This window comes from Syngnathoides biaculeatus, chromosome 12 (genome assembly GCF_019802595.1).
Source record: "Syngnathoides biaculeatus isolate LvHL_M chromosome 12, ASM1980259v1, whole genome shotgun sequence".
NCBI lineage: Eukaryota > Metazoa > Chordata > Actinopteri > Syngnathiformes > Syngnathidae > Syngnathoides > Syngnathoides biaculeatus.
The window spans coordinates 17,890,619-17,906,383 of record NC_084651.1 but is presented as its reverse complement, the minus strand read 5'-3'; the positions used below and the strand labels follow the sequence as shown (position 1 = coordinate 17,906,383).

The window sequence follows — 15,765 nt, the reverse complement described above, 5'->3', positions numbered from 1 at the left end:
ACAGTTTTGGACCGTATTTAACACAACCACCTGATGAGAAGGAGCGAGGTAGTTGTTACTTCTTCCCCGGAAAGCATATTCTGGAGTAAGAAGGGAGGTTCTTGTCCCCTTTATCTTTACTGCGGTCAACGTTTGGCTGCGCCTCCCCAACACAGTAACCCTGAAACTAGTATATCACACTTAAGCTCCACATTTGTGTATATCACAGATACATTTGTTGAAAGTATTACAAAATATGTAAGTAAATATTCAATGTGTTTTAATTCTTCATGTGTTTTTTTTTTTTAATTTGGTCATCCACTCCTAAATTTATCCACCAATGTCCCTTAAGAGAATTAATGTCTTAACTTAATGTCCCAGAGTCCCTCGATGGTGGATGTCTTCCATACACAATCCCGTAGTTTGGCTGAGTACGTGTATCCAGTTTTGTTTCAATAAATCACAATACGCATTGTGCCTTTTCTTGATCAACAGGGTACCTGAAATCCAAAGTGCAAAAACGTTGACTGTGACTCAGTACAAATGTAATTCACGTACGTTGTTAATTGTGCTTCTAATTATTGGTTTAAATTGTAAAGGGATTTTGAGGACACCTTGTGGTTTTGGGTAGGAGAAATGACATCTTCTATGTCAGCACTTGACATTATTTCCGATTTTTTTTTTATATCTCTCTCTCACAGGGAACATTTGGTCGTGAGCCTCAAGCAAAGCCCGATGATGATCGTTATTTGAGAGCAGCGATTCAGGAGTACGACAATATCGCTAAACTGGGCCAGATCATGAGGGAAGGGCCTATCAAGGTGAGATATGAAATGTTGGACGCTCAGTAAAATGCGTCTGTCTAGTCTCAAATGCTACATGATCACTAAGAAGGGCTCCTCAGATTCTTCTACACGGCAACTCAGACATCCAGTAAGTTTTTAGAAGAGGAAATCAGCACACAAAAAAAAAGACTCAGCAGCCGATTCATCACTGCTTGGGATTTTTTCATGTTCAACCTCTCTCGCGATGCATGTGCTTCAGAGTTTGATCCTAACTGCCGTCCTGTCAGGGTTCCCTGCTCAAAGTGGTGCTGGACGATTACCTGAGACTGAAAAAACTATTTGCAGCCAGACTCGTCACTGTATCCACCAACCAGGAAGAAAATTCATCGGTCACTGAGGTGGGCTCGGCTGGCTGCTGGTGTGTTGCTGCCTTGCGACAACGCTGCCTGCTTTGTCTTTCCATCTGATGTGACTTTTTCCTCATACTTTGGGTGACTTGGGATAAAAGTGTGCTGTGCTCACATAATGATATCAGAGGACATTTCACCGCGACGTCGCACATTCTTCCGCATTTCCAAATTCTTCCCTATTTCAGTGTTTTAAGATCATCAAACAAATGTGTATCTATCCAAAGAACATAACCGAAGTGAATTTAAAATGCTGTTTTCAAATTGTGATTTATTTTATCCTATTTAGCCATCCTCAATAGCAACAACTAAAATTGCAGAATTGCAGAAACTTTTGAATTAAATAGAGGAGTTTGAAGCATGAATGGCGTTTTCAAGATCATGCCACTACAATTTAAGTGGATTCAAGTCTGGACTTTGACTAGGCCACTCGAAAACCTTTATTCTGTCTTTTAAAACCACTCAGACGTTGACTTGCTGGTGTGCTTTGGATGGCTATCCTCTTGGAGAACCCAAGTGCGCTTCATTTTGAGGTCAAAAATTGATGGCTGAAGAATATCCTTCAGAATTTTCTGTTAAAGAGCAGAATTCATGCTTCCATCAATCACAGTAGGTTGTCGAGGCCCTGAAGGAGAAAGCACCCCAAGACCATCACACTACCACCATGCTTGACTATAAAGTTCTTTCATTGAAATGCTGTGCTACATTTAGACACCAGATGTTAAAAAAAAAAAAAAGGAAAAAAACTTTCATCTTGGCAGTAAATATAATATTCTTCCATATATCTTGAGAATTACTTCATCTCTTGCCCAAAGATAGCTGGGATAGGCTCCAATCCGGGACCGGAAGATTATTGAATGAATAAAAGTATTGAGAATCATTCAGATGTTCTTTTACAAAAAGTAAAACAAGCCTCTATGTTATTTTTTTCCAGCAGGGGTTTTTCGCCTTGGAACTCTGCCATTGATGCAATTTTTGCCTCGTCTCTTCCTTGTTGTTGTGTCATGAGCACTGGTCTTAACTGAGGCAAGGAAGGTCTGCAGTTCATCAGAAATTGTCTTGAGTTACTTTGTGGAATCCTGGATGAGTCCATGCTGTTCTTTTGGGGTCAACCTTGGTTAATTCTGAACATTCCCTACTCCACTCTTTTCTTCATGTGAGAGTAAATGGGCCACCAAATGGTTTCGAGGCAGTCTTCCAATCTTCTCTGTGCAAATATTTATCATAATCAATTCGTGCTCTCCACCCACCTACCGACAGATTTGGTTGGATTGTTTTTTTTAGTTTCATCATTGTTTTAGCTCAGCGGTAGTTGATCATTTTTCTGCCATCCAAAAGTACTATATCTTGGTGCCTATTACGTCAAAATTTACTGTAAAAATTGGTCAATTTGGAAGTTTATCAAACGAGCTTGTTCTCGTATTCAGGATATAATATTGGCTCTATTGTGCTTCTGTAAACCTGAAAGAGCAATTAAAATCACACACATATTCTTGAGTTCAAGACATTTGTCTGCCGAAATGCCTTAAAAGAGGTCATTGGAATTTCTCGAGCTTATCTGCATCCCCAGCGAAGATCTCTGTCTACATCTTGCTCCAGAGCCAGCGGTGTCAACATAACAAACGTGTGCTCTCACAAGTGGGTCTTTTAACTGGAGGCAACCATTCAGAAGAACGGTGGCGGTCTTAACCAAATATGGACAAAGCGGATACAAAACTGTGTCAACCTCAAGTCGCTGTCAGAGGGGCCTTCTCTGGAGACTCATGTGACAAAACCAAGGTGTTTTTGAAGTGAAACTGACATTTTTATACTTCCGCAAGAGAATCACGCAATGGTATGGAGGTCTAAATAGCCAAAATGTGGGACCTTTAAAGTTGTTCATCCATGAACATCACACCTCTCATCACTAAACTACATTTTCCTCGATCCACTTACAGTATTTCTTGACATGAATAAGCATACAGTATATTCATTTCAGGGATACTGGTCAAAAAGGGTGATGATAAATGATAAGAGAAAAGTTGATAATTACATAGAGGGAGACAGTTGGGTACAGGCAGAAGATACAACGGACGTAACCATCACAATCGTTTGTGACACTTGTCTTCCTCTGGAGATGGATGATTTTATGAGGAAAATAAAATTCCCTTTTCCAATTAGGAGCCATTGTGGTAAGCAGCATTTAATGCGTCATCTTGCCAATTTTAAATGTTTAAACATTTTCTTCAGGTATCAAGCCTCAGCATTAAAAGATAAAAAGTTTTAACAGTACCACCACCAGTTTTTGAAAAACCACACAAGATTCATCCAGATCATTGATGTTGGACAAGAGGGCCACTGACTTCTTTGCATCCATCCATTTTACATACTGCTTATTGTGTAAAAGAGTTGAGTGGATCCCAGCTGACTTAGCGCAGAAAAGGCAGCTTGCACCCATGACCGATTGCCAGTCAATCAGAGGGCCCATACAGAGATGGCTATTCACAATCACATCATCAATAAGTGTGAAAACGTCATGCAAGTGTACCGTTATAGTGTCACTGTTGCTGGCCTTGAGGTCTTCCGGACAAAACTTTCAGTAGAACTGCGTGCCTAACGTACATTGTCAATACATAAAATGCAATACCTCTGCACAATTCAATTCTAGGTCTGACCATTTTCAGCTCAATCTTCCTCTCTTTCTAAGTCTCTCCGAAATGTTTCTCTCTTCTTTTCAGCTTATACCAATGTGTTTTTAAGCACCAGCCTTATGTAATGTTCCCTTGTCCTTTCTGCTTCTCTCCACCATCAGCTGATCCAGAGCGATTTGGATGATGACGAGGATGAGCGCAGGAGCACGGCCGGAGGACGCGGCACTCTCCGCTTCAAGCACAAACTTCCCATGGAGTTGAAGGGGCCAGAAGGTGTGCACGTGGTCCACGGGAGCACAGGTACCCTGCTCACCTCCGACCTGAACAGCCTGCCGGAGGATGACCAGCGGGCTCTGGCACGATCTCTTGAGGCTCTCAACGCTGACGGGGGACTTTACTCAGAGCGCAACGCCCGCACGGAGTCGGCCAAGTCGACTCCGATGCATCGTCACAAGGACGGGGAGCTACCGGAGAGCCCTTTGGAAATTACTGAGTTATGACTAGCCGAGGCCTCGCTGGTCTGAGCCCAATCATGACTCAAGTGTGTGCTTGTGCTTGTGTCTTCACACCACCACTCTCTCCTTGTTGGGAAGGTATGGGGACGATCCGAGAAGAACCACTGTGAGTGCGCTAGTCCGCAGCTCACATGGGCAAAAACTCAAGGACTCGATAGGTTTTAGTGGATGGTGAGTTCCTTTAATGAAATGAGAAAGGAAAATGATCGGCAGGGCACCGCAAGAACAAAACCAATAGGAGTAATCAACTTTCATCCAAAGAACAGAAAGGGCATGCAGGGCAAGAATTCTTAGTGTAGAGGCTCTAGAAACAGAGGGTGCTGCAATCTCAGTTTTTCTGCTGAAGGTTTACGAGGACTGCATTCACTCACACAAATGCACACATGCACAGCTCCACACATTCAGACCAGCGAATGGCCTTCAACGGGAGACTGATTATTGTAACTCCTTTTCACATTTTGTGTTCATTTGCAACTGTAAAAGCAGTGTCTGTGGAGTAAAGATGAAATATGAAGATCTTCATTTTAATGTCAGGACAGTTATGATGCAGTGCGACCGCAACGCCTCAAACAACCTCTTGATGCTTGAAAAAAATGACACTTTTCATCAGCACTGTGTAAATTGTTGGATGAAAAATAAAAGGCACCCACGACTGGCCAAGCAGAAATTCGCTTGTCCACCTTTCCCTTGTCAGCATGTTGTGAGTTTGTGGTTTAAATGGAGACACCTAACTGATGACAAGAACACAATGGAATATTCAAAAGTGGTTGATTTTGGAGCAAAAATGTTAAATTTAAGCCCTCAAACAAATTGGATGAAAAATATTTTAGCTGTTTTTTTTTTTTAAATATACATCAACATGGCAACTTGCCCACCAAGACTTTACACTGCCACCTGAGGGTACTTAAAGAGTCATGCTCAAGTCAAGCAACGTTTCATTTTTTAATTTAAGATGAATATTGGAATTGTGGTATTTTTAAACTCAAATGCCTGCTTACTGCAACAGGTAGGTCATTTACATATTTGGATGTCTGTGGGTGTACGTGTAACTTGTGCAATGGTGTTTTTTTCTTTTTGTTACTATGACGCCGTTTCTAATGGGTGGTGTGTTTTCAAGGTTAGTTTTTGTATGTACTTTTTGTATGTTCTTGTTTCTTTGTCATTTCTGTCACCAGCCCTGAAATCTGTGATAATAAAAGAAATATCCAACCATTTGTCCCATTCTTAGTAAGGTGATTGGAACGTGGTTTGTTGTTGATAAAAATGGTGGCCAATTAAATAAAGTAAATTAACCTGAACAAGACAAACATGACAAACTTTGACATCACAGTACTGTTAATGAGGTCCACTGTCATGAAATGCATGATTTTTACTATGTTATGAATGAAAAAAACGGCAGCCGGTATGGACCCATCCGTTTTTTCCACCACAAAACATGATTTTGACGTATATGGTTTTTTGTAACTCCCGCCATAAAAATCATCTCGGGATTTGTTTTTGAGAAGCACGAAGTGACGTAAAGGACGGTAGCGCACTCAAGTGAGTTTTACCTGCGAGAAGGCAGCTCGTTCCTTCGTGTTAGCCAAAATGCCTGCTCATTGTATTGCTGGATATTGCTGGAACACTTGGGAGGATGGATTTGCTCTTCATACTTTTCCAAAAGACCTGGTTCGTCGTGAAAAATGGATTGCACAGGTGCAAAGGACGAGAACTTTGTGGGTTCCAAATGACACGTAGGTCTGTAGCTACTAAAAAAAAAAAAAAAAAAAAAAAAAAAAACAATAGTTGGGTGGGTGGTGGGGGGCGTAATACGTAAGTCAGGGTGCTAAATGTGTCGATGTGCGGATCGGAAGGCTTCCGTGCAGCAGCCGCCGAAGGATGGCCTCTGCCACCGGCCTTTTTGACAAGGCCTCGTCAACACGGTGCTGGCAGGGTGGCTCATCGCGGTGCCGGGCTGTGGTGGCTCATCGATCCGTGTCAGAAAGGGCGTTTGTCTCCCACAGAAGGGGCCACAGCGTGTTTTCAATGGCGAATGTCCGGGGTGACGTCCTGGGCAGTGAATGCAGCCAATATGGTGAGAACTTGGATGTCGAATGACACTTCGCAACTTTGCGCATGGATGACATGCTTTTTGCTCATATTTATTTTTTCGTTTACACAATGAAGTGAATGATGTCATATGTATTTTGCATTACAATATCTATTTTAGAACATTTATAGGGATGACACTTGGGCATTAGGAGGAGTGTAAACTTGGACATCTGTAGCAGTCTTGAAAACATTGCCATCTAGTGGTTAAAAATAATAAACAAAATGAGTTTTTGAAGCCCACTGATTTATTGTTTCCAAATTATATAGAAAAGTCTTCAATTACAGATTTCAAGAAACCTGAAAGCAGCAAGCAAAGAGTAAATGCTGAGGTCAGATCAGATTTATCGGCTTATGGCACTCCCAGACGTCGCCGTGGTGCTGCTTGCTGGTGTTTTCTTCAGTGTCCGATTCAGCTGTGGAGACGGGAGGAAATTTGAGTCATTCAGGACAGAAATTTGTGAAAACTGAAAGCAAAAGTCACAACTCCGACAGATTAATACTCACCTCCTCGAATTTATGAATCTGTCTGATGAAAAAGTCTCCATATCGACGAGCCACTTTAGTATCTGCTATGTGAATCATGTCCTAAGGAGATATTAGGAGTACAAACTTTACTCACAAACTTATTTTTATGCCCCCTTGGACTGAAAAGATCCAATTGAAGATACATCTTAACAAATAAATATTTTTCTCAGAGATCATCACGAAGTATTTTGCTGCAAACACTGTCCTTCACAGCAAGCTCTTAACATTTTTATCATTTGGAACAAGAATGATGAATTTTAAACCGATTTCCCCCTTAATGCACAAGTACAATTCATTGGGCTTTCAAGACTAAAATGCCTGTTCAAAAATGCAAGTAAATTAAAAATGAATAAAATAATCTGAAATCTTAATCAATAAATGTGCTTATATAAGTGTTTTGTCTGTTTTTAGTTGATATCATTGAGTTAAAACCCCCGAAAGGGACAAGCCGAAAGAATCATTGAGTTAAAATGTTTCTACATCCTTTTTGCCCATTAGACCCATTAATAATTACCAGTGCTGTTTAAATTAGGACAATCTTGGCATAAACATTACAACATAACATTACCTGATAGTGTATTAAATTTGTTAAGCATTTCATACAAAAAAAAACAAATTGGGTATGTGGTAATTGGGTGGCTCTTAGATTCAAGGAAAGCAATACCTGGAATATTTGGGGGTTGATAAAAAGAGGAGATCGAGACAAAAATTATGATGGTAACAGAAAAGGATTTGGAATCACGTTCTAATTTCGACTACAATCTCAGTTGTCTTATTAATTATATTCAGAACATTCCGTGTGTAGGAACTGCACCTTGTCAATGTAAAAGTCAACCTCAGAAGCTGACTGGAACTCTCCATCTAGAGCTGAGATACCACTGGTCCATACCAGGTTCTTCATCTTGTGCTTGAAGACGAGCAGCTGGATCCGGAAGTCCTGCTCAGTCATGTCTAAGAATCCTGCTAGTTTGGCCACCGGCATTGTGGTGTACAGCTTCAGGAAACTGTGGTCAAACAAAATGCCAGTAAGATTTTTTTTTTTAAAGGTTCCAACATCAAATCAAAACAATTGCTGAGGTGCACATTTTTGTGCATCTACCACAAAGTCAGACGGTAGCAGGCACCTGCGGATGGTCGAGAGCTGAGCCTGCTGCTCCACCTCCTCTGCAAAGACCTTAAGCTGCTGCTGGAAGGGTTCCTTGTAGTAGTTGGCATTGACGTTGTCGTAGTTGGGCACCACTGGAGACAAGAACTTGGGGCGAGCGAAGGTGAACAGCTCCTCAAACACTTGCAGGTCTCTGAGGTGGAAAAGGTAATATTCAATGATTAATGACATCAAGCATTGCATTTTAAAATTCACTCATGCTGCTCACACCCTCACTCAGAGGTGTTAAACTTAATTGTCATCATGGGCCACATCGTATATGGTTACTCTCAGTTTGATGACTACTTTATTCATTGGAGACTAGAGTTTAGTATTGATGACTGACATTGAGGTCAAATAAATACAATTACACTTTCCACATTATTTTCTATTGTATTTTTCTTTCCAAAAAAGAAAAAAAAAAGATGAGCTCAGATAGATATATTAAGCAAGAATATTGAAATATGAAACTTTCCGCGTATTATTCAGGCCTACTTACATTCACATTAAGGGAGCAAAATTCAAAACAAACTTTCTTTTGTGTGAAATGGAGTTAATGAAACGCAAATGTTTTTTCTTTTGAACACTGCAACATTAATGATGTGTCTTTTTAGGAAATAAAAGATGCATACAAGTGCAACACAAATGGTTTGAAGAGTGAGTATGAATTATGAGTCTATTAAAACAATATTAGAGGCATTTATTATTGCTTTGGTTTCCTCTAAAGAGTCTAGGAGAGGCTTTGTAAACGCTGCTTTAAAAAGTTGTTTGCACTTTGTTTCCTGTCTGTACTGTATATGACATCATGCCAAATTCATGGCCAAATTCTAAAATGAACTGCATCTTTTTTCAAACAAGGTGTATGGTGAGAGCGCAAGACAGTTAGACATGTATGCTCCGTGTGGGGAATTAAATAATTGCCTGATGATTATTACATAATTGCATTTGGTTATCATTTGTAGAGCTAGTCTTGAAAACGTGTGGCAAACCAACACATAAAATGCCCGAATCTGATCTGGCATTGAGTTAGATACCTCTATCATAACCAATTAAAACAAATGTTTTTCCTAATATGCTCACCCTTTTTGCATGCGCAGCATCTTATCTCCATACTTGTCCCTCAGCTGGGTGTGGATGCTCTCGTCGATGCGCATTGGGTACATGGTGAGCGCAATGGCCAGCAGAGCGTGCATCTGCTCGTTCTGTTTGTTGATCTGCAAGCACAGACAAACCCAAATGCTGTTATGCCTGTTCTCAAAACATGTGACCGGGTTATGTCATAAATTATTGAATGAGTTACTTTTTATATTGCTCAGATTACAGTTACATTGATTTATCTGCCAATAGAACAGATATTTATCATTAACAAATGACAGTCCTTGACTGTATGATGTCAATGATCTTTTTAATATACAGCAAAGAAACATAGCAACCATCTCAGGTCAATGTGCATTTAGTTGCCTGGTAAAACCTATCAGAAAACAAGGTTGCAGGAGAGAAATATATCTCAAATGACTCTGCTAAATCGAATTCAAAAATAGGTTTAAAAAAAATGTTTCGCCGGGAACAATGTTTGCCCTGCTGAAACCAGTTTCACACGAACATTTATTGCAGACGGCCCCAGTGTTGGGCCAAAAATTTAACCTTCACCAAAAACTTCAAACGAGCGTCAGCAAGGGATTTTTAAGGCACTTTGGATGTGTAATGTACATATAACACAGTAAGTATGAGTGATCTGAATGGTAGTTTGTGTTTTTGACCTAAAATGGTAATTGCTAGTGCCTTAATGCTAAAACACGATTGGTAACTATCTAGCATTAACCACTTTACAGACTCCTAATTCTGTCCACCAAATTTATAACACACACCCAGTACCAAGATATTCTGTAGTGACAACCCTAGGTTGGCTTGCAGCCAATCCAGGGTGTACTCCATCCGTTGGCCACAATCCGCTAGGAAATGTTAATGTGGTCAAGCATTAATCTAAATGGATGGATGAAGGTTGCATTCAATAGTTTCGTTTGAAGGCTATTTCATGTGATTTTCTTAAAAATCTTGAAACTTATATTGAAAAAAAGGTTATTTTACGCATACGGTGAACATTTTTGGAAGGTTAACATCACAACTAGGTCACCTTTAACTGGGACTCACCATCTCAAACTTATATGTTGATCTCTGGAACATGTTTCTCGTCCTTTGGATGTAGAGCAGGATGTTGGCGAACACTCGAATGGCATCCTGGTAACGCCTCATCATCAGATAGGCGAAGCCTACGTAGTAATACGTGGTGATCTGACACTCTGGCACACGGGAGTACATGCTCTGAGAAGAGAGAAGACAAGACAGGTAAAGAAAAGAGACAAAAACATTTCAAAAGACCTCGCTAGGTTTTACCTTCTTGTTGAGCTCAATGTTCTCCAACACTTTGATGGCCTGGTAGTAATCTCCAAGAAGAGAGTGCAGCCTCAGCAGCCCAACCAAGCTGAAATAGCCCAACATCTTGTAGAGGGAGTGGCGTCCATATTCCCCTGCCACACTCTCTGGGTCTCCTGCAACAAAGAAACAAAATTTCAATTTGATCTCCTGAAAAACTGGCAAATGTCCATGAAAAGTTATACAGGGTTCACACTCGCTCACAAAAAAATTTAAGGGCTTTTTAGGGGCATTCTTAGGGGCCGACACGAAAAATTTAGGGCCATCGCGCCAAATCAAGATTTAGGAAAAAAAGACTCACCCAATGGTGCCATCAACCATTATTGGTTCATCAAAGGTTCCAGTACCTCAGTACCAGTCACAGTGATCACCTGTCGCGCCTTGTGGTAGTTCTCATTGATATGACAGTGGTAATTTTTAGCAATGTCACTGTCTGGAAACATGACTGCAAACACTTTTGAATTATTTTCAAAAGATTTGTAACTGTAATGGGTGCAGATCACTTTTAAAGTCCACACGATCTCTGCCTTTAACGAGTCTGTTTTCGTGTATTGAACTACATTCACAGAGCCTGACTTCTGGCTGGTTGAAGTCGATGACTGGACAACTGTAGGTGCGCATGCACTGCCAGTACTGGTGCGTGGTTGATCCCTACTACTGCCTGAAGTTGATGCTTCACTATCTTGACATTTTGACAGAAACAGATTCATACTAACAGAAGATGAGACAGTCTTCGCCAAATCAGCGTTTCTCCTGTTTTTCTGGTGCGACTCCACTACTTTGACACCCATTTTTCCAAGCTGGTAACTCAGTTTGCACATTTGACAGCAGAACATGTGCTGATCTTTTGGATCTCGACGAATCCAGCTCCCAAACTCTTTTCTTTCAACCCAAGCATCTTGAAAAATGCACTTCCTCATGACACAAGTATTCTTATTGGATCAATCAAAGAACTACACTATGAAGACAAAGTGAAATGCCTTCTCACAAAAACAAACAATGGAATATCAACGACAAGATGACGACTATAAGAAAAATGTTGTGAACACAGAGTGACTTCCCTTGGGAATTTCCGGCTGTTTTGGACGCCAGACGGATCTCTATTTTTTTTTAGGGAGAATTTTGGCGGTAGAGGTCCTCCCTTTGATTTTTTTTTTATTTAAGGCCTTTTTAAGGGCTTGACCGGTATTCGGTGAACTTTAAGGACTTTTAGGGGTCCCAAAACGGACCCTCAGAAATGTAAGGTTTTTTATGGACTTTTAGGGCCGCGTATGAACCCTGTTGAACCACAAGTAGCTCTTGATACTGGTCAACATCAGTTTGTTTAAAGGAGTACTTCCATACATAACTTTAATCACACACAAAACAAGTAATACGTTTCCCTCTAATGTTTATTCTCATATGGTTTGTTCAATTAATCGTTTGAAATATTATCTCTACAAAGGCAGAAATTTTAGATACAGCTACTGTATTGTATTGTTGAGCAAGTACTCGTTTTATGGTGAGTTAGTTTAAATGCTGCCATTTCTGAATTTTAAGATAAATTTCATACCTCCGCTGGTGTAGACTTCAAGCTGACGGTTTATATTACTTTTATCCACAAGAGAGTGGAGAACATTTAGAACGCTGTGGACGTTCCAGATCTTTGGGTTGTTTCGCAGGAACTCAATCTCGTCCTCCGGCTTCTTGGCAGTCTTACAACGGTATTGACTGAATGACTGGAACTGAAGAGGAGGATGAGTAGAAAGTTAGTGTTAAACTGAAAATGTATGTTCATACTACTATCGTAATTTGTGCTTTCATTTGGTGAGTAATATATTTTTTGTATCCCCAATGAACAAAACAGAAGATACCTGGTAGATAAATTCATCAATTATATCCCATAGCCATTGGTTTGGTAGCTCCAGTGGGGCAGGGCCATCAGCATCTGTTTGAAATCGAAACAAAACATGGATTAGCATTTCAGCAATAACTTGAGGAAGGCAAACAAATTAAAGAAACTTACTCAGAATGTAATTGAAGAGGTTGCAATAATTGTAATAGGACTCAAATCTCTGGTCTAAATTGGGTCCTCCCTAAGGAGTGTGAGAAGGTTAGTCTGACTACAAATTCTCAAAGGTTTCCCCTAATATAGAAAATTATGCTTGGAAATTGGAAAGTGGCAGTGACTCACGCTGACTTTGGCATAGATGTGTCTATAGTAGAGTTCCTTATAGAGAATGAGGAAGACTGCATCTGCAAGAGAGGAAACGTGACAGGTTAACAACATTGGAGTAATGATGCATTTAAGACACCTGGGAACCCAGAACAATACCACTTGGACTTCTTTCGAGGCATGACTCGCGTGTAAACACGGACACACAAAAAACATATTTTGTCTACCATGTTGTTATTTTCCTTTCGGCTTGTCCCTTTCGGGGTCGCCACAGCGTATCATCTCAGATGAACGCAGATATATGTTTGGCACAATTTTTACACAGGATGCCCTTCCTGACGCAACCCTTCTCAGGAAGTGGAGGCCCCAGTGGGATACGAACCCACAACCCCTGGTTTACCAAACCAGTGCTCTAACCACTGAGCCTCTCTACTTGTCTACCCTGTACCTTTACAAAATACTGGAACTTCACCTGGAAGAAAAAAATATATACTTAAAGTCCCAACTTCATATTATTTTGGTGAACATCTTAAAGATGTCTTTGGATGGATGCCTTGCATGCCAGTTGTAAATCACAAGACATATTTAGACTCAAATCCACACTCACAATTTTGTCTTCAATTAACCTAACATGCAGGTTTTGCAAATGTGAGAGGAAGAAGGAGAAGCCAAAGAAAATGAATGGCTCTTTTTTTTTTTTTTTTTTTTTACAGCAGGTCAGACATTTCCAGCATCCTATTTTGAAAACATCAGTCTCATGAGAACAGCAATAACACTAATTGTGTAGATAACTGGTATGTATTATTTTCATAAAGACAAAAACCAACCTACTCACCATTGCCAACAAGTGATGAAATGGACTCAGCCTCCGGCCAAGGAGATGTCTTGAAGAAGCGGTCAGTCAGCTTGTTCCAGCTTGGAAGCAAGAGCAGCACAAATTAGCTACTGAGCAAGAGAAAACAGGAGATGAGGTTTGCAAGATCAACGTTACCTGTTTTCATAGACATCTTGTATCTCATAGATCTTCTGTTCAATACTCTCGCTGGACACACGATTGGACTGCAGCTCGTAGACCTTCTGGTCGATCAAGTCAGAGATGGTTTTGTGGAAGTACTGGAGGAAATTCTTGATCACCTCTGGGATAACATGGTAGGTCTGCTGCTCATACTGCCGCTCAATAGCCATGTCTGCTTTTGGGTCACCTGCGAACACAGAAATGGAATTTGATCATATGGGATTTCATCTTGAGGACTCTTTCAAGTTGCACACAATGTGTGTCAGTAAACTGAATATGGGTAATGTTCACAAACCGGTGTGGAGGTCGTAATCGTTGTTATAGCCCTCATACTGAAAGAGAAGAAGAATCATGAGCAACATCTGTCACAGGGCATGATGATGATGGGTATATATATACCCACGAACCACAAACAAAAAGCATTTAGCCATTTAGCAGAATTAGCAATTGAAATTAACTACGCCCTGTTTATACAAATTATATGAAACCAGAAAACGACAAAATTATCAATCAGACTGCCAAATTATTTTGGTCATTACAAGCAGTTCAGCTCATCTTCTTGGACTACAGCTAGCGTCTGCTAATCGACTTTAGTTTATAGAAGTCCTATCACTGTTACATTCGGAAGAACAAGAATATACTAACGTCGTCGTCATCGTCATGGTATGACATGATTCCACAAGTAAGCCAATGGATTATTTTCGTTATTGAGTACGAATTTGGACAATGCGACAAGCTAGCTGAAACTGCTAAAGCACGCAGCTGCTGCTTGCCGGAAGGCAGGAAACGGAAAGAAAGCGAAATAACGCGAGATTATCGTGTCGTTTTCGGCTATTCGTTACATTATGGGAAAAACGCGATACTGAACTACTCTCCATTACATTGTGTGTGTATGTGTGTGTATATATATATCTATATATAGTATACTTGCGCTACTTGCACTCTTTTAATTGTACTTTTTTCATTCTTTGTTTTTATTTTTTCTCTTTTTAAAAGTGTTTTATTTCTTTGCGTTAAATCATGTAAAGCACACTGAGTGAACGTGTATGAAATGCGTTAGACAAATAAAGCTGCTTTGCTTTACACATAACAAGACTAAAGATGACTAGCTTTGTCCCTACGTTTTCCAAATAAGATATTTTCCTCTAGATTTTCACATTTAAATGTTTCTCATTTTGTATCACTTTCAGGCTTTAGGCCACATACAATTAAAAACTGATCGACAGCAGTTTCTCGAAGAAAACGCAATTACTTTTTTAATGGCAAATCGTTTTTGCACTAAGTCACTAGCTGGATGGGTGCAACCTCTGGTTTTGGGAATAACAGGAAATGTCAAATATGTATTCCTCAACTAGTAAGTGGTATTTGGGAAAGGATTATAAGATTTAATTTCTGTAAAACATGGCTGGATAAGAATATAGAAATGTTCTAGTACCTTCATCGTTTCCAACTGAAAGAAGCAGACAACAGACACATAGTAGGGCCTGCTTAATTAAATGCTTTTAATCAAACGAAAAAGATTGGACTTTGAACTGTACTTGTAGAGTTAAATGTTTTATGATTACCATACAAATTATACTTGAGACAAAAAGTGCCATAGGAGCAGACAACCTACCTTTATCTTAAAGTCTGTGTCATGTGGGATTCACAGCCAAATCCGCATTACCCTATCAAGGGGAGTCTTATCTGTCTAAACAAATATTGTAATTTTCTTTTACCCCATAATATTTTTTCAACTCACTTCACTGGAGGCTAGCACTTGCTGAAAATATTAAAAGCTTTTAATGCAGCAATAACGGATGAAAATTCATGCCTGTGTAAATTTGTAGGTACGCATGAAATGGGGAAGAGCCTGTGATTTTAAAGGTCTGCCACTTGATGGCGGAATAGCAACAACCTGCTGTTTATATCTCAGGAAAACCACAACGGGACGACTGTTACCAAGTTTAAAAGGTTTTATCTTCTCCCTCTCAGTTGATTTTATGTTTATTATCCTCACCTATATGATAACAGCCTCCTTGAAAAATGTTGTAATATTGAAGTGTCACAGTTTGACACATAAAACCACCACCATTAAAGTTCATTT

At 40.0% G+C, this 15,765-nt stretch overlaps 2 protein-coding genes across 3 annotated transcripts in view; one reads left to right on the top strand and one right to left on the bottom strand.

Annotated features, from left to right (window-relative positions):
- Positions 1-5,522, top strand: part of cdh23 (cadherin-related 23) — a 215,694-nt gene extending 210,172 nt beyond the window's left edge. The window contains exons 67-69 of the mRNA XM_061836939.1: positions 681-800; positions 1,052-1,162; positions 3,963-5,522. Coding sequence (XP_061692923.1) covers positions 681-800; positions 1,052-1,162; positions 3,963-4,301 — 570 coding nt within the window. The 3' untranslated portion in view covers positions 4,302-5,522. The remainder of the gene's footprint in view (positions 1-680; positions 801-1,051; positions 1,163-3,962) is intronic.
- A 1,108-nt stretch (positions 5,523-6,630) lies between these two features.
- On the bottom strand, positions 6,631-15,508 carry eif3s6ip (eukaryotic translation initiation factor 3, subunit 6 interacting protein). Of its 2 annotated transcripts, XM_061837789.1 has the most exons (16): positions 15,295-15,508; positions 15,115-15,129; positions 13,975-14,011; positions 13,656-13,866; positions 13,500-13,579; positions 12,683-12,744; positions 12,515-12,584; positions 12,363-12,436; positions 12,062-12,233; positions 10,471-10,625; positions 10,228-10,398; positions 9,157-9,290; positions 8,057-8,230; positions 7,747-7,936; positions 6,912-6,992; positions 6,631-6,820 (listed from the first exon to the last, which is right to left on the bottom strand). In XM_061837789.1, the coding sequence occupies exons 2-16, from the start codon at positions 15,118-15,120 to the stop codon at positions 6,749-6,751; spliced, it is 1,689 nt and encodes a 562-aa protein (XP_061693773.1). In that variant the 5' UTR covers positions 15,121-15,129; positions 15,295-15,508; the 3' UTR covers positions 6,631-6,748. The 2 variants fall into 2 exon arrangements, with proteins under 2 accessions (XP_061693773.1, XP_061693772.1); XM_061837788.1 differs by lacking the exons at positions 15,115-15,129; positions 15,295-15,508 and adding an exon at positions 14,325-14,486.
- Between the last annotated feature and the right edge of the window lie 257 nt (positions 15,509-15,765).